Consider the following 25,359-nt stretch of genomic DNA (forward strand, 5'->3'; position numbering starts at 1 on the left):
TTCATTTCTTCTGCCAGCTCCTGCCTAGAGTCAGGAGTTCCATCCTGACCTCCCAACCGGTCCCAGGCTGCTGTGAGTGAAAGTCGCTCAGTCGTGTCCTGATTCTTTGCAACCCCATAGACTATACAGTCCATGGAATTCTCCAGGCCAGAATAGTGGAGTGGGTAGCCTATCCCTTCTCCAGCAGATCTTCCCGACCCAGGAATCGAACTGGGGTCTCCTGAATCTCAGGCAGATTCTTTACCAACTGAGCTTTTAGGGAAACCCCAAGAAATAAAGAGCTTCCCTGGTGGCTCAGACGGTAAAGCGTCTGTCTACAATGTGAGAGACCTCGGTTCGATCCCTGGGTTGGGAAGATTCCCTGGAGAAGGAAATAGCAACCCACTCCAGTACTCTTGCCTTGAAAATCCCATGGACAGAGGAGCTTGGTGCAGGCTACTATCCATGGGGTCGCAAAGAGTCGAGCATGACTGAGCAACTTCACTTTCACTTTTATAATAGCCAAAGACAAATTATCTCCCCACAAATTTAAAACATGCCCAGGCTGCTGCTTGATAGTAAATCCTGCAGTCCACCGTGCCCATGCCATGTGGAGGAGACCCAGAGAGGCGAAGTACCTTGTCCTTGGTTCCCTTCTTAGAAAATGAGTGGTGGCTTTGAGCCCAGCTCCCTTCGCTCTGCTCATTCATCAGCTGCTTTCTGAGCACTGCTGTGTGCACTGGGCACATGCCTGGGCCAGGACTGAGGAGGCCCCTGCCCTCATTAAAGTTTGGGGAAAGACAATTAGTGAACAGTCGAATGCTCAGATAAGACAGTTTCAGGAAGTGATAGTTTAAGAAAATAAAACAAGGCAGTGAGATCGGGTGTGGGGGGATTGGGACAGAGGTACTTGAGATAAGGTGGCAGGGATGTGATATTTGAGCTGAGACCTGAATGGCAGAAAGGAGCTGACATCTGAAGGTCTGAGGTTAGAGTGTGAGACAGTGGAACAGCATGTGCCAAACCCAGAGTGGGGGCCATGTACATCCCATTCAAGGGTTGGATGGGTATCCAGTCTTGTCTAGCACCATCTTAGCCAGTGGTTCCTCAAGAAAACTGCTGGGAAACTTCAAATTCTCCCACTGTGGTTCACAGGCATCTAGCCTAGCCCTAGATTGAAGAAAAAGACTGTAGGCAGGAAAAGAAGATTGGGAAAGATTGAAGGCAGGAGGAGAAGGGGATGACAGAGGAAAAGATGGTTGGATGGCATCACCAACTCAATGGGCATGAGTGTGAACAAGTTTGGGGAATTGGTGATGGACAGGGAAGCCTGACGTGCCGCAGTCCACAGGGTTGCAAAGAGTCGGACACAACTGAGCGACTGAACTGAACTGAGCCTAGCCCCACCCTGCAGGCCTGCCGAATGGGACCAGCCTCTCCTTTCAGTTGCAGAGTGAGGATCAGAGAGGGCTGTGACTCATTCAAAGTCACGCAGCCACACAGCAGGCCTGGAGTCCTGATCCTCTGCCTCCCCAGCCAGAGTTCCCTCCTTACCGTTCTATTTCTCCTTCTGGCGGGGCTGCCTGGGCCTCATCCCTCCTTGGATCTATCTCCCATCTCTTCTCTCTACTCTCACCCTTACACACCCCATAGAGCCTGCTCCCCAGTCCCCTGCCTCATCCTCTGTTCTGGTCTCACAGTTCTATATGCTGCCCCCAGTATATGCCTTGCTGTTTTCCATCTTTGGGTCTTTGCTCATGCTGCCAGCCCCTCTAAGAATATACTCCTCTGCTCTCTGTTCCAACTCCTACTCAGCTTTCTAGCTCAGTCCCAATGACTCTTTCCTCCAGGCAGTCTTCCAGGATGTCTCCCTCCTCCACCTCTACTCAGTGCTGACTCCAGATCAGATGGGCTCAGCCATTTTTCCCATGTTGCCACCATCTCTCCCAGTAAGTTTTACCTCAGGCTTCTAGCTCAGTCCAATGACTCTTCCTCCAGGCAGTCCTCCAGGATTCCTCCCTCCTCCACCTCTACTCAGTGCTGACTCCAGATCAGATGGGCTCAGCCATTTTTCCCACGCTGCCACCATCTCTCCCAGTCAGTTTTACTGAGAGCCTGCTCTGGGCCAGTTAATGTGCTGACCAGATCTGACTATCCTGCTCTCAAGGAGCCCACAGATTGGCGAGAAAGAAAATAACCTAGAGGGGCAGATGTCAGCCAGTCTGCCCACAGGGCTTTGGTTCACTATGCTATTTGACCCTCTATAACCCCACAAAGTGCCCATTCCATAGTCGAGGAAACAGAGGCACGGAGAGGTAAAGGTATTAAGCTGAAGTCACACAGCCAAGAAGTGCTGGTTCCTCACTCCAAATCCCATACTCTTGCAGCTCCCTGCTGAGATGGGAGCCTCCTAGAGGCTGGCCACTGGGTAGGTGCATCTGTCCTCCTCAGTGGGATCTGCAGGGATGGCACAAGACCCCTCCCCTCCCCCCGGAACCCAGGCCAGTGCCAGCCATGAAGTGGTTCACAGATGACTAGGCAGGCCTGCCTGGAAAGGGAGGGGACTCTCTGACCTCACCCTGGGACCATATGCCACCCCCTCCTGTCGCCCAGTGGGTGCGGAGCTGTCTGGGCCCATCAGCTGGAAGGGGCGGAAGGAGGCCTGAGACCTGGAGCCTCGGCTCCAGGCTGGGCAGGGAGAAAGAGGAGCCATGGGTCCACCTGGAGCTTGGCAGCGTTTCTGGGTCAGGGCAGGAGAGGAAGTACGCAGAGAGAGTCGCTTTGGGCCTGGCCATCTGGGCTGAAATGCCGGTTGCTGTGGTGGGGGTGAGAAGGAGGGGCTGAGGCTGGGGCCTGGAGAGCGAATCCTCTCCTCCCCGGCTACAGACTTGGAGGACTGAGCTGCAGAGCAGTGGGAGTGGAGGCTGGGCACCTGTGGGCAGAACGCGTCAGGCATCTGGGAGGGGTGGTCCAGGTCATTGAGAGGGAAAGGGGGGTCTTGGCATCACTGTTTAAGCCCCAAGGTGGACTAAGCCCCAGCTCCCGTGTGTGACCTCGGGGGAGTCCCTCCCTCCCATGGCCTCATTGCCCCATCTGCGGGGAGCGATCATACTCCACCCTGACTGTGGGGGTGGGATGGGCCATCAGACTCTCCATGTGTGGAGAATTGATGCCAGATCCCAGCTTGCGATGAATTAAAGGCAGGCTTCTCTGGGCAAGTGGCTGTCCACAGCTTCCCCGGTTCCATCACCTGCTCTGAGGTTTCCTTCTAACCCCGACCTTCCAGGATTTACAACAGGCTGTTGACATGTACAAGAGAGATGTGTCCTCTTCTCTGGGCGTCTGGAGGGCGGGAGGAAACACCTAGGTGATGGTTTGGGACTGGAGGAAATTTCTAGATCCCAATGGGATCCATGGAGGTGGATTAGCAGAGATAACTTGTCGTAACATGTGACACCTGGGGCCCAGAGATGTCAAGGGACTTTCTTGGAGTTACACAGGGCCTAAAGAAACACAGTGACCCTGCCCACTGGCCTTTCACCCCCTTAGAGCTCTGCCTCTCCCAAGGGCTCAGCCCAGTTTTGGATGACTTGATTTCAAAAAAACACTCACAGTACCCAAGGCCCTATCTGTGTGTGTTCCAATATCCACGCTTGATTGGTCCCCTAGTTCTGACTGTGTTGAGCAGGGCAGGGCCATCTAAGCCTGGGGTCATCATAGCCCTGACTGGGCCATTTTTTATGAAGGATGTCATTAACTTTGTTGATGGCTTTAGGGAGGAAGTCCAGAGGCTGGTGGAGGTGGTGGACAGCTGGTTGGGCCTCGAGCACTTGAGCGTGACCTCTCAGGCTTGTCTGCCCCTCCTGCCGTGTTGGTGATACCCAGTTCCAGCCTCCCCCATCTGAATGAAGGTGCTACTCGTGGTCCAGCCATATTCCCGGATGAGCAGTGGACACAGGAAGCCGTCATTGCCTGTCAGACAGGCTGCCTCCCGGGGCAGAGACCCGTGACCTCAACCATGAATTTCCCCCACAGCACCCCCTTTCCCACCCTGCCCAGGGCTCCAGCGACTCAGAGATTGGGGCTGGCCTGGGAGGCGGATGTATGCAGGGCTGCCTGGCTGGGGACTTCCCCTGGTCACTACTGCGCACCCTCGTCCCGACAGGAAATCTGACAGGTCTGAACCCTCCAGACACCCATTGTGTGGAGCCTGGCGTGGGCTCCAGTGTTTCCCCTGTCAGGATTCCATCCCTTCTTGCCTCCTCCTTGCCTAAGCTGGTTTTTAAGGAAAGTTTCATACTGTTGCCCCTCCTCCATCTCGGCATAAAGTCCTGCTCAATCTTAAGACCTTTGCTCTTTCCAGCCTGCTTGAGTTCACATCCTGACTCCTAGTGCAAGCTGTGTGACCTTAGGGGAATTACTTACCCTCTCTGTGCCACCAATATTTTCTGTAAAATGAAGGTGGTGACCATCAAATGAGATAATGTGCATAGCTAAAGTAGTAGTAAGTGCTGAATACAGTTTATTGCTATTAAATCCAAACTTCACCCTCAGACAAACTTGTAGTTTTCCTGTGTTAGAGGTCTCTGGCTCTGGTTCCCTCCAGGCGTGAGCATCTCTCCTCCCTGAGTGGAATCCAGTGTGAGATAATGTTAGTGTTGCTGTTTTTTCCTGCACAACATGGCCCTTCTGAAAAGACCAGGCCCTCCTGCTTTGCTGTGTGCTGTGCTCCATCGCTTCACTCGTGTCTGAGTCTTTGTGACCCCATGGACTGTAGCCTGCCAGGCTCCTCTGTCTGTGGGATTCTCCGGGCTAGAATACTGGGGTGGGTTGCCATGCCCTCCTCCAGGGGATCTTCCCGACCCAGGGATGGAACCCGCATCTCTTATGTCTCCTGCGTTGGCAGGCAGGTTCTTTACCACTAGCGCCACCTGGGAAGCCCCTTAGTTGAAGAATGGGTGATCTATCCTTACACAGGAGGAAACACAGTCCCGGATGGGCAATTTAAGGCTTTCCAGAGGGTAATTCTGATTGTATGCTGTGTTCTCCTTCCTCACACAACTGTAAATCTGACAGCCCATTAAGATGTGAGGCTGCACTGGGCTGGCCCCTCTCTGCCTCTGAGCCCACCTGACCCAGCCCTGGCCTGGCCTGTACTTGACCTGGACTTCCAGCCCAGCAGGATGCTATTCCCCTCCAGACCACTGGATCCTGATGGTCCTGTGCCCACATGGGGAATTCTTCATGTCCATCCTTCTCTGGTCTTCTCCTGTGTCCTCACTCATCAAACCTGACCGGTAAGGTATGGCAAGGGTGGAGAGAGTCAGGTTGCTTTGATGAGGTGATGTCTGAGCTGGGTCCTGAGGAATGAGGAGAGTTCGCCAGGTGGGAGCAGAAGGGAGACCTTCATGGCAGCCATGTGGCCATCAGGGCAGAGGCTGGAGCCTTTGGAGGCTGAGAGCAGATAAATCAGAGTGTCTGGCATGGGTTGGCGTGCAGAGTGAGGGGGCTGGCTGCTTTGTGACAGCTTGGTCCTTTGTGGTACTCCGGGAGTTCACCTTTGGGGGCTTTTGAGGGATGATGAAGGTGATGTGCGGTCAGGTTGGATCTGACTTAACTAGCTCCCATCCCCTTGCCTGGCACTTACTAAACATGCAGATTTCCAGGCTTCATCCAGACCCACTGAATCATGCATCTTGGAGGAACCTCAGAAATACACATGTTTAACTAGCTGGGCCATTTGGGGGCTGGAGGCAACGGAGGCTGCAGCCTTGAACACCACCCAAAACAGCATGTGGGGCAGTTCAGGAGACCCTTTGGAGGCAAGACTGTGGTGGGAGAACAAGACCACTGAGGGACTACAGCCTGCAGGGCCCCTGGCTCACCGATCGGAAGGGTCTGGGGAGCCCTTGCTGGCCAGGGCTTCCCCCTGAAGGAAGGTCTGTGGCAGGAAGTGGTGGTGGTATGAGGGGGGGCATTTTTAGGTGCCCCCCCTCCAGTCTGGGCAGTCTCCGGAAAGCAGCTGCTTCTGTTTGAAGGGAGGAGGCCACAGGGGTAGCAGGAGGGGGTAGGTGGCTTGCTCCACAGCGGGATTGATTCCAGATGCTCTGCTGGGTGTGCAGGGAGCAGGCTTTGTCTGCCTGGGGGTCCTGGACCTCCTCTCTCACCTCCCACCCTGCCCCTCCCCTACTCAGCAGCCCAGCTGGTATCTTCTTGGTACTCATCTCAGGCCTGAGGAGATGTTCGGCTTGGATGCCTGGCAATGCCCACTCCATCCCAAGGCCAGAAATGCAAAAGCTCCTCCCTCCATGAGGCAGATAGGTTAGGAGTCTGTAACTTCTCCTTGTAGGCAGGGAAACGGAGGCACAGAGATGGACTTGAGAGCCCAAGAAAAGCAGAGTTGACGCCAGACCTTTGGAGCCCAGCTGTGTTTACAGATGAGATCCTGAAGTCCCCCCTCAGCACACAGTCTTCTAAATCTGCTAGTTGGGGGTCCCAGACCGAGACCCGCTCGTCCCAGCCTTAATCAGCTTGATCACTTGATCAGTCTCTCCTCTCCTTCAGGAAAGCTAGAGACTGGCTAGAACCTGGGAATTCCTGTTTTGGGGGAAACTGGGCCGAATGCCTCTTGTCCCCATCCTGAGCTGGGCCTCCTGGGAGTCCTCCCCCCAAAACTAGTGGGCCTGGCTGCAGAAGTTATTCTTTCTGGAAACGCCAAGGTGTGGGTAGGTGGCTGCAGGAGCCCCAGAAGAGTGGGAAGGGTCCAAACTGGATGTCCTGGAGGAGGCTCTAGAACCCGGCCCACCTCTCCATGGAAGATAGTATTGCTCTACCCAGGGGCCTCTGCGTTTGTAAAAGAGGCTCCTGGTAATGTGTGCTATTGCAAATGAGCTAGAGCAGTGCTTTAGCCAAAGGAGGCTAATGGGGGTCCTTGCAGCCCTTGTGGTTTCCCATCTTCCCCAGGGATTGGCCAGAGCTCTGGGGAGAGGGGCCAGGGGAGTTGATGGCTTCTGACAACCCAGGCAGGGTTTGGAGGAGCAATACCCCTTCGGCCCCTCCCCCCTGGTCCTGGGAAGGCGCCTGGCTTCCAGCTGTGATCCAGGCTTCTCCTGACCTGGGGGCCCTCCCTTCTGGCTGAGGGAGCTAGGGAGGGGGTCTCCTTTGTAAGGTGCAAAACCTGGTCTGGATTCCCGCCGACCGCCCCACCCCCTCCAGGGCCCCACCTTTTCAGCTGTGCTGGAGGAAGCTGTCCAGACTACCTCAGGCCCCCCATCGGACTCTCCCACCAACACACCCCTAGGACTACTTGTCAGAGTCCCATCTGAGGTCCTTTGTCTCTGTCACTGAGGCAGGTAGCTCTCCCTGCCAGGGCCTCAGTTTCCCCTTCTGTACTTGAGGGGTTGGAATTTAGGCAGATGGTTATGAGGATAATTTTAAAAATAAATGCTGCTGCTGAGGCAAGGTGGTGTAGAGAGAGATACTCCCACAAATGGCCAGGGTGGCCAGGGAAAGCTGCAGGAAGTGGGCCCTAGAATGATGGACTTTGGCCAAGCAGAGAAAAGTCGGTAGGAGGCCAGTCCCTTCTGTGTGCGTGTGTGTGTGTGTGTGTGTGTGTGTGTGTGTGTGTGTGTGTGCGAAGTGTGTGGTAAGTTGCTTCAGTCGTGTCTGACTCTTTGCAACCCCATGGACTGTAGTCTGCCAGGCTCCTCTGCCCATGGGATTCTCCAGGCAAGAATACTGGAATGGGTTGCCACCTCCCCCTCCAGGGGTTCCTCCTGACCCAGGGATGGGACCCATGTCTCTTAGGAGTAAAGAGGCGTGAGAAGCAGGGGAAGAACAGAGGTGAGGCTGGGGTGGTTTGAGGGGAACTAGATCGCTGGAGGCTCAAATACCAAAGAAGCTTCTTTGCACTTGTGGCTTTGGGACTCTGGGGAGCTATGGATGGTTCTTGAGCTGGGGAGTGCCTGACTTGAAGGCTTTCAGCAGGATGCCATAGAGGGAGCCTCAGTTTCCATCCCTACAGTGGGGTAGGGATGGTTCTGCCCTGGTCGCAGCCCTACCAGAACTGCTGTAAATGCCCAGCGAGGGAGACCTCACAGCATCTGAGGTGTTTCACTTGGGAGAGGGTTTAGATCAAAGGCTACCCTTGTGGCTCAGCTGGTAAAGAATCCGCCTGCAAGGCGGGAGACCTGGGTTGGGAAGATCCCCTGGAGAAGGGAAAGGCTACCCACTCCAGTATTCTGGCCTGGAGAATTACATGGACTGTATAGTCCATGGGGTCGCAAAGAGTCAGACATGACTGAGTGACTTTCACTTTCACTTTAAATCAAAGGGACAAAATGTTCAGATTTGGCAAAGCCCCCACGGATACATAGGTGTTCATTCTGTTCTCTCTAGATTTTGTGCGCTTGAAATACGCACCCTAATTGTAAATATATAAAAGTAATACATATATCAAACAGAACGATTTTTAAAAGAACAGGTGAATGTCCTGCCTGAAGTGAAGTGTTAGTTGCTCAGTCTGCCTGACTCTTTGTGGCCCCATGGTCAATTGCCCTCCAGGCTCCTCTATCCATGGGATTCTCCAGGCAGGAATACCAGAGTGGGTAGCCATGCCCTTCTCCAGGGGATTTTCCGGGGATCGAACCCGTATGTCCTGCATCCGCAGGAGGATTCTTTACCGTTTGGGCCACAAGAGAAGGCTTTCTGCCCGGCAGGGACCCTGGTGTGTCAGGGGGTGTGTTTGTGGGACGGTGCTCAGCCCACGGAGCCTGGTGTAGAAACCAACCCTGCGGCATCGGCCTCATTCGAACCCCAATCGAAGGTGACCAGTTCGAGAGCAGGGTGCCCCCCTGGTCGCCTTGGGTGCGCCCTGCCCCGTGCGGAAAGAGTGCACACACGCGGGTGCCTATACCCGCCGTCGGAGTGGGGCGCCGCGGGCTCCCAGAGGTCCGGCCTCAAGCTTTCAGGGTCGATGACCCTCCTGGGGACCCGCCTGGGGTCTCAGGCACTCCGGCCCGCCTGGCCCCGCCGACTCCAGGCCGGGATTTCTCCCGCACTGACTTTCCGGGCCGGTGCCAGCCCTGCCTCCCGGTCCCAGGCCCCCGCGGCGGGGCCGGCTGCTCCGCGGAGGGCGGGAGCGGGAGGAGGAGTTTGAGCGACTTTGTGGGGCAGCCTTGGCCTCGGCGGCGGCCGCACCGGCGCGCGGGAGAACACCGGGACGCCCGCCGGGCCGGCCGGAGCTGGCGATGGGGCCCTTGTGAGCGCGCCCAGGCCCGGCCCGGTGCCCGGCGGGCGGCAGCATGTCCGCGGGCGGCGGCGCCAGGAAGAGCACCGGGAGACCCTCCTACTACTACCGGCTGCTCAGGCGACCCCGGCTGCAGCGACAGAGGAGCCGCTCCCGCAGCCGGACTCGGCCCGCCAGGGGTAGGCGCCACCCCGACCCCTGACCCCCGGAGCCGGGCGCCCTGGGGTGCCTGGGACTCCAGGTCCTCCTGCTGTCGATTTACCCCGACCCTCTCACCCGCCCCCCGTGGTTGCCCCTTACTGTGTCTACTTGTTCCCCAATCCCCCGGCTTCTCCCCATCCACCACGCTGGAGGTGGGGGAGTCGGGGATGGGGGAAACTGAGGCTTGGGGGTCTCCTCTTGCCAAGGGCAGGCAAAGTGGAGATCGCAGTTCAGCTTCTCGCCTCTGAGCCCCAGTTTGGACCTCTGCGCCTCAGTTTATTCAGTAGCGGTGGCGGGGGGGTGGGGTGGGGGGGGTTGGGGGGTGGTGGGAGGGATGGAGTCACCCTGAGGGGTTCTGGCTCAGTTCTGGCTCTCCCCAGGCTCGCAGGACCCTGCCCTTTCAGCCTACCCTCCCTCCAACCCCCTCGTGGCTCCTCTGGGACTTAACCAGGACTCCACCATCTCTTGGGTGGAGGGACACATGGGTGGAACTCCGGGGTCCTATTCCAGGGGTCCTTGGCTCCAAAGGAGTGGTGGCTTGTAACATCTGTCCAGGACCTCTCTGAGTGGGTGGGTGAGGGTGGGCGCCACCTCCTTTGAAAGGAGTTTCTGTCTTTCACGGCCAGGAGGCAAGACACAGAGGGGGGAGGTGCAAGCAGCATTTTCTTTTTCCAGTAACAGGATCCTCAGCTGGAAAGGCGTGTGATCCAGGGGGCTGGGTGGGGGCTGGGACTTCCTTCCCTGGCTGGGTAGAAGGGAGTGGGGAGGCCCCCCTGGAAGGAGGAGGCCTTCAAAAGGGCCCTGGGTAGGTTGGAGTCCCTGGCAGAGGCTCAGGCCCACGGAGGTGCCCGTGGGTGGGAGGAAGGTGGGTGGGGGAGTTGGGAGGACCTAATGGATACCTGGGCTGTGTTTACATCATCGGGTTATCTTGGGAATCCGGAAGGCTGGCCCGGTGCCCAGCCTGACCCAGAGGAGTTTGAACAAATCTGTGCTTGGCATCTGGTCAAGTGCCCCCTGCTCCAGGCTCTGGTTTTGTGGCCTGGACCCTGTGGTTGCCCGGAACCTCAGTTTTCTCGTCAGTGAGAGGATAAGTCCGGCAGGCAGGCAGTACAAGTTTATCTGCCTCCCCAGAAATGGGGAAGACTTTTCCCACAGTCAGGGCTCAGCAGCAATGCACGGGGCTTCCTCAGGAAGTGGTGAGTTCCTGAGGTAGTGAGTTCCCCGTGTGTGGAAGGGTTCAAGCTGAGGCTGGGAATGCATATGCGCGTGTGTTCTGGGAATTCAGTCTTCAAGTTCTCCCAAGGCTTGTGATCTCCTCCCCTTGCCTTCCTTGAAGAGGTCTCTGACTGCTCCCTCCCTCCAACCAGGCCCTGGGCCACCAGAGATCTGGGCTCAAGCACTGTGATGCTGGACAAGGTTTGTCATTTTTCTCAGCTTCCTGGGCTGTCAAAGGGGGCTGGTAGTACATGGAAGATTCGGGGAGAAACGGGTTCAGGTTGTAAGAAGCAGGAGCTGTACAGATGCCCCTGCAAGCTCAGGTCACCGGCAAGCTCAGGGCACCTCCTGCACCTACCCCACCCCTGCCTCATGCCCTCTGTGACCTTCCCTTCACTCTTGACCTCAGCCCAGCTCTAGTCCCGCGGGCACAGAGAGGATCAGAAGCTCTCCCTCCTGCTTAGCCAACTGAGCAGGAGACAATCAATGCATGTCTGGCCATTGCCTGAGCCCCAGCTCCCAGGCTCGCTTGTGTGAGAGCCCCAGCCAAGCACCCAGCTTGCAGGGAGGTGGGAGGAGACTGTTCCTGAACAGAAGTTATGTCTGGGGAAATCAGGGAGAACTTCCCAGAGGAGGTGACGTTTGGACCGAGTCTCACCACCTGGCTGGAGTTTCCTTTGGCAGAGGGAGTGGTTGAGTCAGATGGGAGTTCAAGCCCCAGGTCTGCACAAAGCCATCCTTTGGCCAATTACCTCTCGGCCTCAGTGGCCTTGTCTGGTAAATGGAGGTGATGACAGCAGGGTTGTTTAAGGACTGAGGGCAGGAAATATTGGGCTGGCCCAAAAACTTGTTTGGGTTTTTCCATAAGATGCGATGAGAAAACCCAAATGAACTTTTTGGCCAACCCCATACTTGGAAAGCTAGAAGCCTGTGCTGCTTGGGACTCAGGCCACAATTGATGTTGTGTGAGCTGTGGATGTCCTTACTCTGGACAGAGCAGCAGTCCTTACTGTTAAAGAGCAGAGTAAGTCTTATCCGTAACTAAGTCGTTATCCTTACAGAGCAGAGTAAGTAAGGATGTCCTTACTCTGGACAGAGTGCAAAGACGGGGAGTTGGAAAATGTCTTGATATGGTGGCTGAGATGGTGAATAGTCTGCCTGCAATGCTGGAGACCTGGGTTTGATCCCTGAGTCGGGAAGATCCCCTGGAGAAGGAAATGGCAACCCACTCTGATATTCTTGCCCGGAAAATTCCATAGATGAAGGAGCCTGGCGGGCTACAGTCCATGGGGTTGCAAAGTCAGACACAACTAACTAATTTTACTTTACTTTATTGTGGGCAGGATTCATCCTGGGATGGCAGAGGGCATGCATTGGTTAGAGGGGATAGTGGGAAACAGTAGTTGGGGCCTGATTACAGGCCCTTGAGCGATGTGGAATCATGGGTGGGAGCAGGGTAAGAGGTGGAGGTACCCGGCTGGGGGACAAACCTGCCTCCAGTAAACTCCCAGATCCCTGACTATGCCTCCAGGACCTCCTCTCCCCCTGAGGATAGCACCCCGACCCAGGTGGGAACTCTTGCTGGGGGAGCCATCCCGAGGCCTTGAGCTCATTCTTGGTGACCTCAGGCCTCAACCTCCCCCTCTGTGGCGGCAGAGGGGGGCATTGGTCCCACGGTGGTGACATCATCAGGTCCCCGAGTATCCCAGCCCTGGTCTGACCCTCGCTTCACACCCATTCCGGCATCTGCCACCAGCAAGGAAGGACGATGACCGAGAACTCAGATGTGTGTTTGTTCAGAAACAGGAAGGAGCAGGGGAGAGTTGGCAGGTGGTGGGGACCCAGCTGGGCCTGGCCAGGGGAAGGGTTGTGACCCGTCTGCCACCCGTCTGCCCACCGCCCCCACTGTCTCTCTGGAGTGGCTGGCAGGGAGCTCCCTGCAGGCTCAAGAGGAAGACTTTGTCTCTGGCAGGGCTGCCAGTGCGGGACTGTGTCTGCAGCCCCCTACGGTGTGACCACAGCAGGGCACTAAGCGAGGTTCCTCCCTTTGCTGGGCCCTGAATCCTCAGGAAAGGCAGAGTGAATCTGTTGCTGGTGGGGCTGGGGCACGAAGTTTGATGTGGCTGGAGGCAGGGTGGAAATGGTGACGCTGGTGTGGCGAGGGTCATCTGGCCACTTTACACTGGACCTTGTGGCTCAGACCACTTGAAGGCTGGATGTGACCCATGAATTTGAGGGGGTCCTGCCACCCAAAGTGTGTCACCAAGCCAGGGTACCTTCCCACCTACTCCCACCAAGGTCAAGATAAGCTTTGTCTGTCTGAGCTACTTGTACCCCTGGGAAAACTTGCATTTCCCCCCTGCGTGAATAAAGTTCGCCCATTCACTCAGCTAGCTAACACGGCTTGAGCACCTACTATATGCTGGGAATGGGGCCACATGGGGAGGAGTTGCACAGGCTCCCAGCCCTTGACAAGCTCCCAATCGGCTGGGGAGGCTGGCTTGTTGAGCTGCCATGGGGCACCGAGTCCTTTTTGGGGCACAGGGCAGCGGGTCATGGGAAATGAGCTCAGATCAGCCACGAGCTAGTTATGTAGCTAGGCACATCCCAGGGCCTTAGTTTCCCCATCTGTCAGTTGGGGCTAATCCTGTTAGTTGCCTCCATGTGTCAGGAGGCCTCTTGGAGTGCCCATCCCTGTACTCAGGGGAGGTTCTTTTCTTTATGTCTTCATCTGAGTTTTTCCAGGCATCCAGACACATGCCAGGCCCTGCCTGGGCGCTGCAGTGTTGGCCCATGTTTTCTCCGTAGATGGTCAGTTCCTTTGCCACGCCCCCACACACCCCATGGCATGGGCCTGTGCCTTGCTTGCTGTGTGCTTCTCCTCCCCTCCACCTGGGGGTCTTTCCTGCTAAGCTATGCTGGAGTCAGTGAGAGGGGCCTCAGGAAGGGGCTCCCAGGAGTGCCCTAGCACCCCCCGAGGAATGCAGGCAGGAGGACCTCACAAAGGTGCCCTGGAGGACTGGCGCTGATCCCCTGAGGTGGTGGTCCCCTCCCAGGACTTAGAAGTTGGCAGCTGAGTGATCCAACCCCTGGGGTCCAGAGGGAGATAGTGAGGCACAGAGGGGCCACCTTCACAGAGAGGGGTATGGAACCCCAGTAAGGTGGCAACGTGGTTTGGGGGGGTTGCTGGCTTGAAGAATCTGCTTCCTAACTGGGAGCAATGGTTAGAGAGGTGCCCGAGTGCCACCAGAGGGAAAGACGGGTGCTGGGACCACTCCTGGGGACCCTGGCTTCAGGCAGACCTACTGAGAGGCCCCTGGGCAGCGGTGTGGGCCCTGGGGGCTGGACAAGCCTGAGAACAGCCCTGGTGGGGGCTGCCTGTACCTTGTGGTCCCCTCGGTCTTTAAATGTCCATGCAAGGGTCCCCAGCTTGGCTGAGACCGCTGAGATTGTGCACATACCCTTTTCTGCCTTGTTTCTCCCTTTGTTCCTGCTGAGACATCCCTCCTTTGAGAGGGTTGGCCCCAGCTTCCCCAGGCCCTCCTCACCTTGACACGCCCCAGGTCCTGGGAGCTTCACTCCTCCTCATGACAGGTAATAAAGTTCCAATGACTTCTGTCTGCTGAATGCCTGCTCCGTGTTGACAGTGGGCTTAACTCGGTTATTTGCCTTATTTAATGCTCACAACAGCACTGTGAGATGGATACTGGCATTATTCTCATGTTTTAGGTGAGGAAACCGTGTCCCAGAGAGTGGGAGCCTTGGCCACCTTCAGGCAGCTCAGAAAGAGTGGAGCCCAACTGTGCCTCACTGCACATCCTGAGCCTGTGAACACACCACCTTGTTCCTCCTTAGGCAGATCCTTCTGAGGTCAGGCCTTGGTTTTGATAAGGCCACTACCTCCTCCTATCTGATTTGCACAGTCAACAACTCTACTGAGTGCTCACAGCCATCCTGGCCATAAATCAGGAGGAAGGCAGGGGAGTGACCCCATTGGCATCTGTGTGTGGGGGGCAGGGTCAGTCTTCCTGGTCCGCCTCTCTGTGCCTTGGATGACTCAGGCCATTCCCCAGGCCCAGTCTCTTCCCCTGTCCCCACCCCTGCTCCCATTCATGCCTGCCAACCATGTCCTTTCCCTGGGCAGGTCACAGGTCTTACAGCCTCCACCCTGTTTATCCACCAAGTTCCTTTGTGCTGAGGGCTTAGCATCTCTTGAGGTGAGGTCCCTGGAGACAGGCAGGTAGTTTGAGGCCCACTTCCCCAAGCTGTCTAGGCTCTTGAGGGAGGCCAGAGGCCCCAGTGCATCCACTGGAATGTCAGCCTCTTGGTCTTTGTGTTTCTGGCCCATCCTCCTCACCTCTAATAACAAGGAAGAAAATAGCTTCCTTTTCCCCACCTGACCATCTGCCAGGTCTGGTGCTTAGAGCTTCACCTGACCTTCTCCTTTTAACTTTCCAACCCTCCTAGAGGTTGGGGTCATCACCATCACTTCCCTTTGCCAGGTGAGGAAACGATCTCAGGGTGTGGAGGAAGAGGCCAGGTTCAAACTAAGGCCCATGGCCTCCTGAGCTCATGCTTAGAAGCAGACTTCAGTGGGTCAGGATGGAGCTCTGATTGCCGGGCCCCCTGTCTCTGGCTCAGTGCATTCAGTACTTCCTGCGACCTGGTGACATAGACATGGCCCCAGAGCGTGCTTTGCTTAGCTGCTGATGGGGGAGGTTGGAGGGATTGATCCTGGCCATCTCTTGCAGCTCCAGCCCTGGGAGCTAACTGTTCCCCATGACAGCTGTGGAAACTGAGGCTCAGGGAGCCAAGGCCCCTTGCCCGAGGTTATGTAAAGAGGTTAACGTGATCCATGTCTGAAATCCACACTCCTTTGCATCCTATTTCGGTATTGATTTTGTTTGTTGCTTAAGATTGGCATGGATAGGGAACTTCCTTCGGCGGGGGCGGTGGGGGAGTGGGTGGCGGCGGTCAAGTGGTTAAGACTCTGTGCTTCCAATGCCAGGGGTGCAGGTTCAATCCCCATTTAGAGAACTAAGATCCTGCATGCCGTGCGGTGAAGCCAAAACATAAAAATAAATTAAAAAATTAAAAAAAAAAAAAAGGTTAGCCCAGATGGAGACATTGAGGCAGCTGGGTCTTCTTGGTGGTGGGGGGTTGGGGGAAGAGGGGTTGAATTCCTGTGTAACTTGACCCAAACGTGCTCACGTACCGAACCTCATACATGTTATGCTTTGAAATGACATGTAGCCTTTTGGCTATTTTTAAAAGAAAAGCAATGGCTGTGATATTTCCCCTGCACCTTCCTCTTGAGGCCACTTGGTTAAATGTCAGGAAAGGGAGAGTATTTCCTGGTCAGGAACATTCAGAGCTTGCGGGGAGCTGAAGTTTTGTTTTCTGTTAAGTAGGTGTTTGGGGAGTCAGTTCCCGATCTCCCCCGTCCCACCCCCGCCCGCCTGCCATTTCTCTGGGAAGGTTGTGTTTGACAGTTGCTGGGAGGAGGGTTTTGAGAGGGAACAGCGGAGATGCCCGCGCGTGGAGTGGCAGGGTGGTTATTTTTAGCCATCCCCATCCAGTAGAGGCATTTCAGCGTTTGTTCAATATTTAATTATCCATCTGAAACTGGCCCACGTGGCCTTGAGTTTGGAAGCAGTTCTCTGTGCTGTGGTTTCCTCTGATTGCATAAATAAGGAAGCGAGGGGAATCTCAATAGCCCTCCAAATAATACGAATGAAAAAAAATTTAAAAAGAGTAGACTCGGTGCTCAGGAAAGGATGGGCTTGGTTCCACAGTCTAGACAGACCACCTGTACCTTAGCAGAAAAGCTGAGCCCGTGAGGACGCCAACCACGTCCTTGGAAACGCAGCCGTGCTTGGTCTCTGAATCCCAGACTCCACAGCTGCCCGGGTTTTTCTTTGGGATGGGCTCTCCCCCCGCCTCTACTGGGTTCCTGTGTTGACTTTGACAGCTGCCAGGTACCCGAGAGGAGGTTTGGGGATTTTGGTTTTGGAAGTCTTGTTAGCTTTTATTTCCCTTCTCTCTTCTTCCTGACAGACAGGAGAGCTCTGTCGGCATCTGGGCTGTGTTATTTCTTTCTTCTTGGCCCTTAGAGGTGATGTGTTGACACGGCTGTGAAATGGAAAAGGCAGAGCCCAGGGAGGAAGGTGTGGGGGTGCAAGGCCTTGCCTGCTCCCCTGGGACTCTGGTGCGTGAGGGGAACAGAGGGGAGAGGAAGAAAGCTGTGCCAGAGGGAGCCAGGCAGCCAACGATGGGCCTCCTTTTGGTGTCCTTTGGCTTGGGGGTTTGTAGAACTTGGATTTAGAGGTTGGAAATCAATAAATCGGCATTCTGGGCTAGTCGTAGGGAAAAGGTGTTTTTTTTTTTTTTTTTTTTTAATCCATTTATATCTCTATCCTAGGGCTTCCCTGGTAGCTCAGCTGGTAAAGAATCTGCCTGCAATGCAGGAGATCCCGGTTCGATTCCTGGGTTGGGAATATCCCCTGGAGAAAGGGATAGGATACCCACTCCAGTATTCTTGGGCTTCCCTGGTAGCTCAGCTGGTAAAGAATCCGCCTGCATTGGGGAAGACCTGGATTCGATCCCTAGGTGGGGAAGATCCCCTAGAGAAGGGAACAGCTATCCACTCCAGTAGTCTGGCCTGGAGAATTCCATGGACTGTACAGTCCATGGGGTCACAAAGAGTCGGACACGACTGAGCAAATTTCACTTTTACTTTTCACTTATATCTCTATCCTGGGGACTGGGTTTGGCTCAGGAGTGTGGCCAGGGTGGGAGTCCTCCTGAGTGCACCATAAATGCTCTGTAACTTCTGGGCTCCGGAGTACTTTGAACAAGTAGATGTGAAGCAACGTAGGGTATCGTTATAGGCTGGGTGAGTTGTCGTTATCTGTTCATTCAAAGCCTGAGGGGTTAATTGTAGCTCTGTTAGGGCTGATCTAGAAATAAAATGTGATGCCTGTGGCGATCGGAACCATCCAGATGGTTCCTTAGCATTCTCTCCCCGCCAGAGGCTGCTACAAGTGTTACTTGTACTTGTTCAGAGCAGCAGAGCTTTAGTGAGCCACCTACTGTTTGCAAGCCCTGTGCCAGGGGCTCCCATAGAGCGTACAGTCAGCCCCCACCCACAGGAAGCCAGGCCTAAGGGGAAGGTGGTCCGGTAAGCGGGTTAGCAGATGGTGTGACTGGAAGGGCAGGCAGGGCCTTGAATGGTGAGCCAAGAGGTTGGAACTCCCCCCTGGCGGGCCAGAGGGACTGAGAGGGAGAATTCTGGAAATAACAGTCATTATAACAGCACCAGTATAACAGCACCAGCTTTCCCTTTTCGAGTACTCCGTGCAGGTGTCCGCTTCTGAGTTCTTCATGTGCAGTATTTCATTAAGTCCTCATTTTCACAGATAATCTTTGAAAAAAATTTTTTTGCTTATTTATTTATTTTTGGCTGCACTGGGTCTTTGTTGCTGCTTGTGGGCTTTCTCTAGTTGTGGCTGGTGGGGGAGCTACCCTTCGTTGCTGTGTGCGGGCTTCTCATTGCGGTGGCTTCTCTTGCAGGGCACAGGCTCTAGGTGCTCGGGCTTCAGTGCTTGCAGCACAGGGGCTCAGTAGTTGCGGCTCTCAGGCTCTAGAGCATGGGCTCAGTGGCTTGTGGCACACCAGCTTAGTAGTCCAGTAGCACGTGGAATTTTCTCGAACCAGGGATCGAACCCATGTCCCCTGCATTGGCAGACAGATTCTTCTCCACTGTGCCACCAGGGAAGTCCTTTCTCACAGATGATCTTATCAGCTCTCTGTTGCAGATGAGAAAACTGAGGCTCAGATGGATTACGTGACTTGCTCGGCATCACCCAGCTACTGAGTGGCCGAGTCCTTGATGTTTCACTCTCACTGTACTTACCAGAGCTGTGATTTAGGAAAATGATTTTAAACCCCCAGCAAGCTAGACTGATGTGATCCGGGGAGCAGGGAGGTGGGGAGAGTGGAAATCAGTGATCGTAGATGACTGTGTCACCCATCCTGGTGCAAGAGGAATGGGTCTGAGCTGGGAGAGAGAGGTCAGGGGCCGTGCTCACAGCGAGAATAGTGGGGGCTGGTGGTGAGATAGGCCTTGGCAAGTGGGGAAAGGGGCCCCCAGAGTGGGGAGCGTGGCTAACAGGCCTGCTCTGACTCTTGATGCTGCAGGGGTGGGAGAGGGACACCGGCCTGCAGTGGTGGGGGGGGGTGCTTTGGGGAGCTTCTTCAGGAGAGTGATAGATAAAGGCTGGAGGCTACAGGGGGTCGAAAAGTTGGGGGTGGGGGTGGCAGGCAGAACTGGACATTGTTGGAGAAGTTGGGTGGATCTGGAGATCTGAGAGAAGCCTGGGTTTGCCATTAACTGTCTGGATAGTCACCATTCCACCTGGTGTCTAGGGACCAGTTCAGAGCTGTGTGTTTAGCAGCAAGCTGGTTGGGGGCCTGGGGGCCTTCCCCCACTAGCGGCAACCTCTGAGTCCTCCTGGGTGGGGACCCTGGGCTTCCCAGGACCCAGGATGCAGCCCTCTGGTCCCACCCCCAGAAGCAGAGCCGTTCAAAGAGGGAGGGGCCAGTTTAAGGAGTGGGGGGCATAGGCTGGGGGATGCGATGTTGTGAAAGAGGCTCCTGGGTCACCGATAGTCCCCAGGAGAGAACCCCGGCTATGGGCAAACTCCTCTGTCTCCTTTTTAAAGAATATAAAGTTTATGTCAGTGTTTTGGAGCTTCCCAGGTGGTGCTAGAAGTAAAGAAACCACCTGCCAATGCAGGATACATAAGAGACCTGGGTTCCATCTCTGGGTTGGGAAGATCCCGTGCAGGAGAGCATGGCAACCCACTCCAGTATTCTTGCCTGGAGAATCCCATGGACAGAGAGGAGCCTGACAGGCTGCAGTCTATAGTGTCGCATGGAGTTGGACAGGACTGAAGCAACTTAGCACGCACATACATGCATGTCAATGTTTTGCCACTTTCCCCTCAACCCAATGGCACCCCACTCCAGTACTCTTGCCTGGAAAATCCCATGGGCGGAGGACCCTGGTAGGCTGCAGTCCATGGGGTCACGAAGAGTCGGACGTGACTGAGCGACTTGACTTTGATTTTCACTTTCATGCATTGGAGAAGGAAATGGCAACCCACTCCAGTGTTCTTGCCTGGAGAATCCCAGGGACAGGGAAGCCTGATGGGCTGCTGTCTCTGGGGTCGCACAGAGTCGGACGTGACTGAAGTGACTTAGCAGCAGCAGCAGCAACCTCAACCCCTAGAATTACAAAAGTAATAAAGAAATAACCGTTATAGAAGAGAAGAAAATTTTAAAAATCGACTTTAATTCCAGCACCCAGTGATAAGCTCTGGGAGAACTTGGAAGGTTATTTCCAGGCTTTTTCCTTTTCTGAATTTTTGGAAAAATTCTAAAATATTTGAAAGTATAGAAAATCATATTGCAGACACCCATGCACTCATCTCAGACTAAGTGAATGTTAACATTGCCATGATTGTGTCTCTTCTTTTTTCCCTCTTTTCCTTAGAAATAAAATGATTCAGGTACAGCAGGGGATCAGCAAAGCACAGCTAAGAGGCCAGATCCCACCTGTTTTTATATGGCCCACCACCTGTTTTTGTATGACCTGTGAGCTAAGAATAGCATTTACATTTTTTCAAGGGTTGAAACAAAAATCAAAAGAGGAATAATGTTTTATAATGTGAACATTATAGGAAATTCAAATTTTCCATGTCTATAAGTAAAGTTTGTTGGAACACAGCCATGCTCACTCATATTGTCTGTGGCTCTTTTCACATTACCTTGGCAGAATTAAAGAGTTGAGACAAATCTAACATATTTGCTGTCTAGCCCTTTATGAAAAAAAAAATTTGCTGACCCTTGAGATATAGCTAAAGCCTCCTACACTCTCCCCAGGAATAATCAGCCTCCTCAAGGCAATGCCTGTCCTGCCCACATGTGCTATTATGCTTTTACTACATTTGCAAATGCTTCCAAATGTGTAGTATTGCACTGTGGGTTTTAAAAATGGGGAGAGAGAAATTGTACATGGTGGAGGAGAGGGAACACTTGTTTCCACGCTGGGACTTCCTTTAGTGTTAAGCGTTAGTCACTCAGTCGTGTCCGCCTCTCTGCAACCCCACGAACAGTAGCCCACCAGGTTCTTCTGTCCATGGGATTTCCCAGGCAAGAATACTGGAGTGAGTAGCCATTCCCTTCTCCAGGGGATATTCTTGACCCAGGGATCGAACCTGGGTCTCCTGCGTTGCAGGTGGATTCTTTACCAGCTGAGCCACCAGAGAAGCCTTTACTATTCTGAATTCCGGCAACCTGGAATAAATGCCAGCTCTCTGTCTGGCCGGGAATAGGCCCTGCGGCTACAGAGGTGAAGGATAAAACTTAGGAGTGAAAATGGAAAGGTGACACTCAGCTAAAGTTCTCAGAAATCCTCAGAAAGGCGCCAAAAGAGAATCAAGGACTCTTTGGTTTGTGTCTTTTACCTGGTAAACATCTGAGAAAGGATAGAACAAGCCCTTTTATATTTCAGAAACGGAATAATCACCATTCACCAGTTAAACTCAAATATGATGTTATAAAAACCAGATCCATATCTCTTAATATTAAAATCATCAGGTAGAGTTTGTTGATACCTAGTTTGGTACCTCTATTGATATTTACATTTGTGGGATGTAGTGCTCTAAATAAATGTGTAGATTTAGTATCTCGGAAGCTGCTTTTTGGGGTGTTTTTTTATTTTAAACTATTTGGTTTGGGTCAGCCTGGGTTAAGAGAGAGGAATTACGTGTATGTCCTCTATTTATACTTGTGTACAATAAATTTGTTACATAATAGTTTACCTATAGTTAAATGAAATACATGGTTTATTAGCACGTGGTCAATGGTCTATTTGATAATTAAATATATGGCCGTGTACTGAGAAAAAGAAGGCTCAGGGAGGAGAGAAACCTTCAGGCCAGGTAATTCATCCTTGGAAAAGTGAAAGTGTTAGTTGGTCAGTTGTGTATGACTGTTTGCAACCCCATGGACTGTAGCCCGCCAGGCTCCTCTGTGCATGTAATTCGCCAGGCAAGAATATGGTAGTGGGTAGCCATTCCCTTCTCCAGGGGATATTCCTGACCCAGGGATTGAACCAGCATCTTCTGCATTGCAGGCGGATTCTTTACCAGCTGAGCCACCAGGGAAGCCAAATTCATCCTTTTGGAAGGCTGGGGATTCTTTGAAAGTGAGGCACATGTCAGGATGAGGAATAGGAAGTTCAGTTCTGTTCAGTCATTCATTCGTGTCTCACTCTTTGCGACCCCAGGGACCACAACACGCCAGGACTCCCTGTCCATCACCAACTCCCGGAGTTTACTTAAACTCATGTCCGTTGAGTCGGTGATGCCATCCAGCCATCTCACCCTCTGTTGTCCCCTTCTCCCACCTTCAGTCTTTCCCAGCATCAGGGTCTTTTCCAATGAGTCAGTTCTTCGTATCAGGTGGCCAAAGTATTGGAGTCTTAGCTTCAACATCAGTCCTTCCAATGAATATTCAGGACTGATTTCCTTTAGGATGGACTGGTTGGATCTCCTTGCAGTCCAAGGAACTCTCAAGAGTCTTCTCCAACACCACAGTTCAAATGCATCAATTCTTTAGCACTCAGCTTTTTTTATAGTCCAACTCTTACATCCATACATGACCACTGGAAAAACCATAGCCTTGACTAGACAGACCTTTGTTGGCAAAGTAGTGTCTCTGCTTTTTAATATGCTGTCTAGGTTGGTCATAACTTTTCTTCCAAGGAGTAAGCGTCTTTAAATTTAATGGCTGCAGTCACCATCTACAGTGATTTTGGAGCCCCCCAAAATAAAGTCTGTCACTGTTTCCACTGTTTCCCCATCTATTTGCCATGAAGTGATGGGACCAGATGCCATGATCTTAGTTTTCTGAATGTATGAATAGGAATAGGAAGTATGGATGGTCAAAGGCAGTTGTTAAGGGAGTCAAGTTAGAGGGACGTAGAGAAGAGCTGGTGACAGTGTCTACAGATACTGAAAACTTTGCAGCACTTACCCTGGACTGTTATTTATGAGGCCAATCAGGGGCCAGGGAGTGAACACTGGTACTGTCCTTTCAGAGAGACATACACAGGGGCAGGATCTTGGAACGCAACTCAGCGTGGGGAGGGGGTGCATCTTCTAGGCGCTTCCCTCCCACCTCCTGAGCACCTGCAGCCTGATCCCTCCATGTCTCCTCTGAGGAGCTCTCGGGCCCCCACCAAATGCTACATATTGAGGATTCCCAGGGCAGGAGATGCTGTGGACCTCAGCTCCCACAGTCCCCTCCATCCCTTTCTCCCAGCAGACGCCACCTCCACAACAGTGGGCAACCTCCACTGACTCTGAACCACACCTTGAACTGAAAGACAACTTGAACTCTGATCCCAATCCATTTGGAGAAAACAAGCTCCCGCAGTTCCATAGACTCTTTACTCCTTCCCTTCCCCACACCCAACATCGCAGAACCAAATGTACAGTTGAGTGAGGCATCCTTCATCTCTTCCTGCCATGGGTAGTGGGGCTGAGGTGGCACCTGGAGATGGAGAGAGTGGCCCAGGGCAGGGGGGTCACTCAGCCTCCTGGAGGACTTGGAACCCGTTTTACCACCCTGGGGCAGTCCTTTGACTTAGAGATCACCAGGCTAGAATCTCGCCTTCCTCATTTCCTAGCTGTGTGGTCACGGCCCTTTCCACTGATGCTGCTGAACTTCACATTCTTCCTGTTAAAGTTGGAGCTGATATTTCCTACCTGGACTCAGTGTGAAGATAAAAATGCTCATCGGGTGCAGTCCTCATTTCTCTTAGATCTGTTTCTCCACATTTCTTGATGGTCCATTTTTATTACCTACAAATACAGTAAATCCCCTACATATGAACCTTCAAGTTGCAAGCTTTCACAGATGTGAACGTTCCCCTCTGTGCCAGCTGTTGTACAGTACTACTATACTTTTCAAGGTTCTGTACTGTGAGATTTTAAATGCTTTATGTTTGGGGGTTTGTTTTTTATGTATTACTTGTGTGAGAAGCACTATCAACCTGTTACAATACAGTACTATATGGCCGATTGTGTTAGTTGCATCCCTAGGCTAACTTTACTGGACTTACGAACCGGCTCTTGGAACAGAAATTGTTCACATGTGGGGGACTTACTGTATCCAATTGTTCTGCTGCTAAATCTGTCGAAAAAACTGTCTTTTCTACCATCAATTTACCTTTGTACTTTTTTCCAAAAATCGACTGACCGTCTATATGTGGGACTATTTCTAGACTCTTTATTCTGTTCCATTGATCTATATGTCAGTCCCTGTGCTAATGTCATACTCTCTTGATTACTTTAGTTATATTTCCAGACTATAAAGTATCTCTTGAAACCCTGTAATAAAAGCCCCCAACCTGTTTCTAGTGTCTCCAGATTGCTTGGCTCGTCTAGGTCCTTTGCTTTGCCATCTAAATTTAAAATTGAGTGCCTGTAAAAGGCCTGCTAGGATTTTGATTAGGATTGCATTGAATCTGTACATCAGTTTGGGGAGAAATGCCATCTCAACAAGCCTGAGTCTTCCAATTCTTGAAGGTGGTGTATTTCTCCATTTATTTAGATTTTCTTTAATGTGTCTCAGCAATATTTTTTTAGTTATGTCTTACATTTGTTTTTGTTAAATTTATTCCGAAGTGTTTTTGATCCTCTTTTAATTACTGTGAAGGGTGGGGATTTTACCCTACTTGCCGACTAGCTACTTAGCCTTGTAGAGTTTCCTGGGTGCCCGCAGAAGACACAGGACTCATGGGTCAGAGACAAAGGACTCTACGATTCATGGCCTGTAGCGTGAGCTTGATATTTGCATCGATTTTCTTTCCCTCCAGTTTTGTAGGGCAGTCACACGTGTTTTTGTAGAACATAAAGCAATGCTGCTCTTTTGTTTTTCCAAATTATAACTTCATGTACCTTATAGGACCTGATGTACAATCTGTGAGTCAACTGTTCCTCAAGCTAAAAATTATATAAAGAGCTGAAATTCAGTTTGCTTTAGTATTACATCCTCAAATTAGACATTTGGAGATTATTTATTTATTGAAGAACAGTTGATTTACAATGTTGTGTTAGTTTCTACTGTATAGCAGAGTGATTCAGTTATGCTTATGTACCTATCTATTCCTTTTCATATTCTTTTCCATTATGGTTTATTGCTGAATATGAACATAGATCCCTATGTTATACAGTTGTTAGTTGCTCAGTCGTGTCCAACTCTTTGCGAGCCCATGGACTGTAGCCCACCAGGTTCCTCTGTCCATGGGATTGTCCAGGCAAGAATACTAGAGTGGGTTGCCGTTTCCTTCTCCAGGGGATCTTCCCGACCCAGGGATTAAACCTGCGTCTCTGGAGTCTCCTGCCTTGGCAGGCAGATGCTTTGCTGCTAGCTGCACCTGATCCATAATCACATCTTTGAAGTTCCTTTGCCGGATGACACCACGCTTATGGCAGAAAGTGAAGAGGAACTAAAAAGCCTCTTGATGAAAGTGAAAGAGGAGAGTGAAAAAGTTGGCTTAAAGCTCAACATTCAGAAAACTAACATCATGGCATCTGGTCCCATCATTTCATGGGAAATAGATGGGGAAACAGTGGAAACAGTGT

General features: G+C 52.7%; 1 protein-coding gene across 6 annotated transcripts in view; it reads left to right on the top strand.

The window, feature by feature from the left end:
• DAB2IP (DAB2 interacting protein) overlaps window positions 1-25,359 on the top strand; it is a 212,022-nt gene that overhangs the window by 65,557 nt on the left and 121,106 nt on the right. The window contains exon 1 of one of the 6 annotated variants that reach the window (XM_070799187.1): window positions 9,180-9,405. The exons of 4 other annotated variants lie outside the window; for them this stretch is intronic. In XM_070799187.1, the coding sequence (XP_070655288.1) occupies window positions 9,282-9,405 (124 nt within the window). In that variant the 5' untranslated portion in view covers window positions 9,180-9,281. Of the gene's footprint in view, window positions 1-9,179; window positions 9,406-25,359 lie in introns of those variants that run through there. One more of the 6 variants, XM_070799190.1, reaches the window with a different exon arrangement.

This window comes from Bos indicus, chromosome 11, assembly GCF_029378745.1.
Source record: "Bos indicus isolate NIAB-ARS_2022 breed Sahiwal x Tharparkar chromosome 11, NIAB-ARS_B.indTharparkar_mat_pri_1.0, whole genome shotgun sequence".
NCBI lineage: Eukaryota > Metazoa > Chordata > Mammalia > Artiodactyla > Bovidae > Bos > Bos indicus.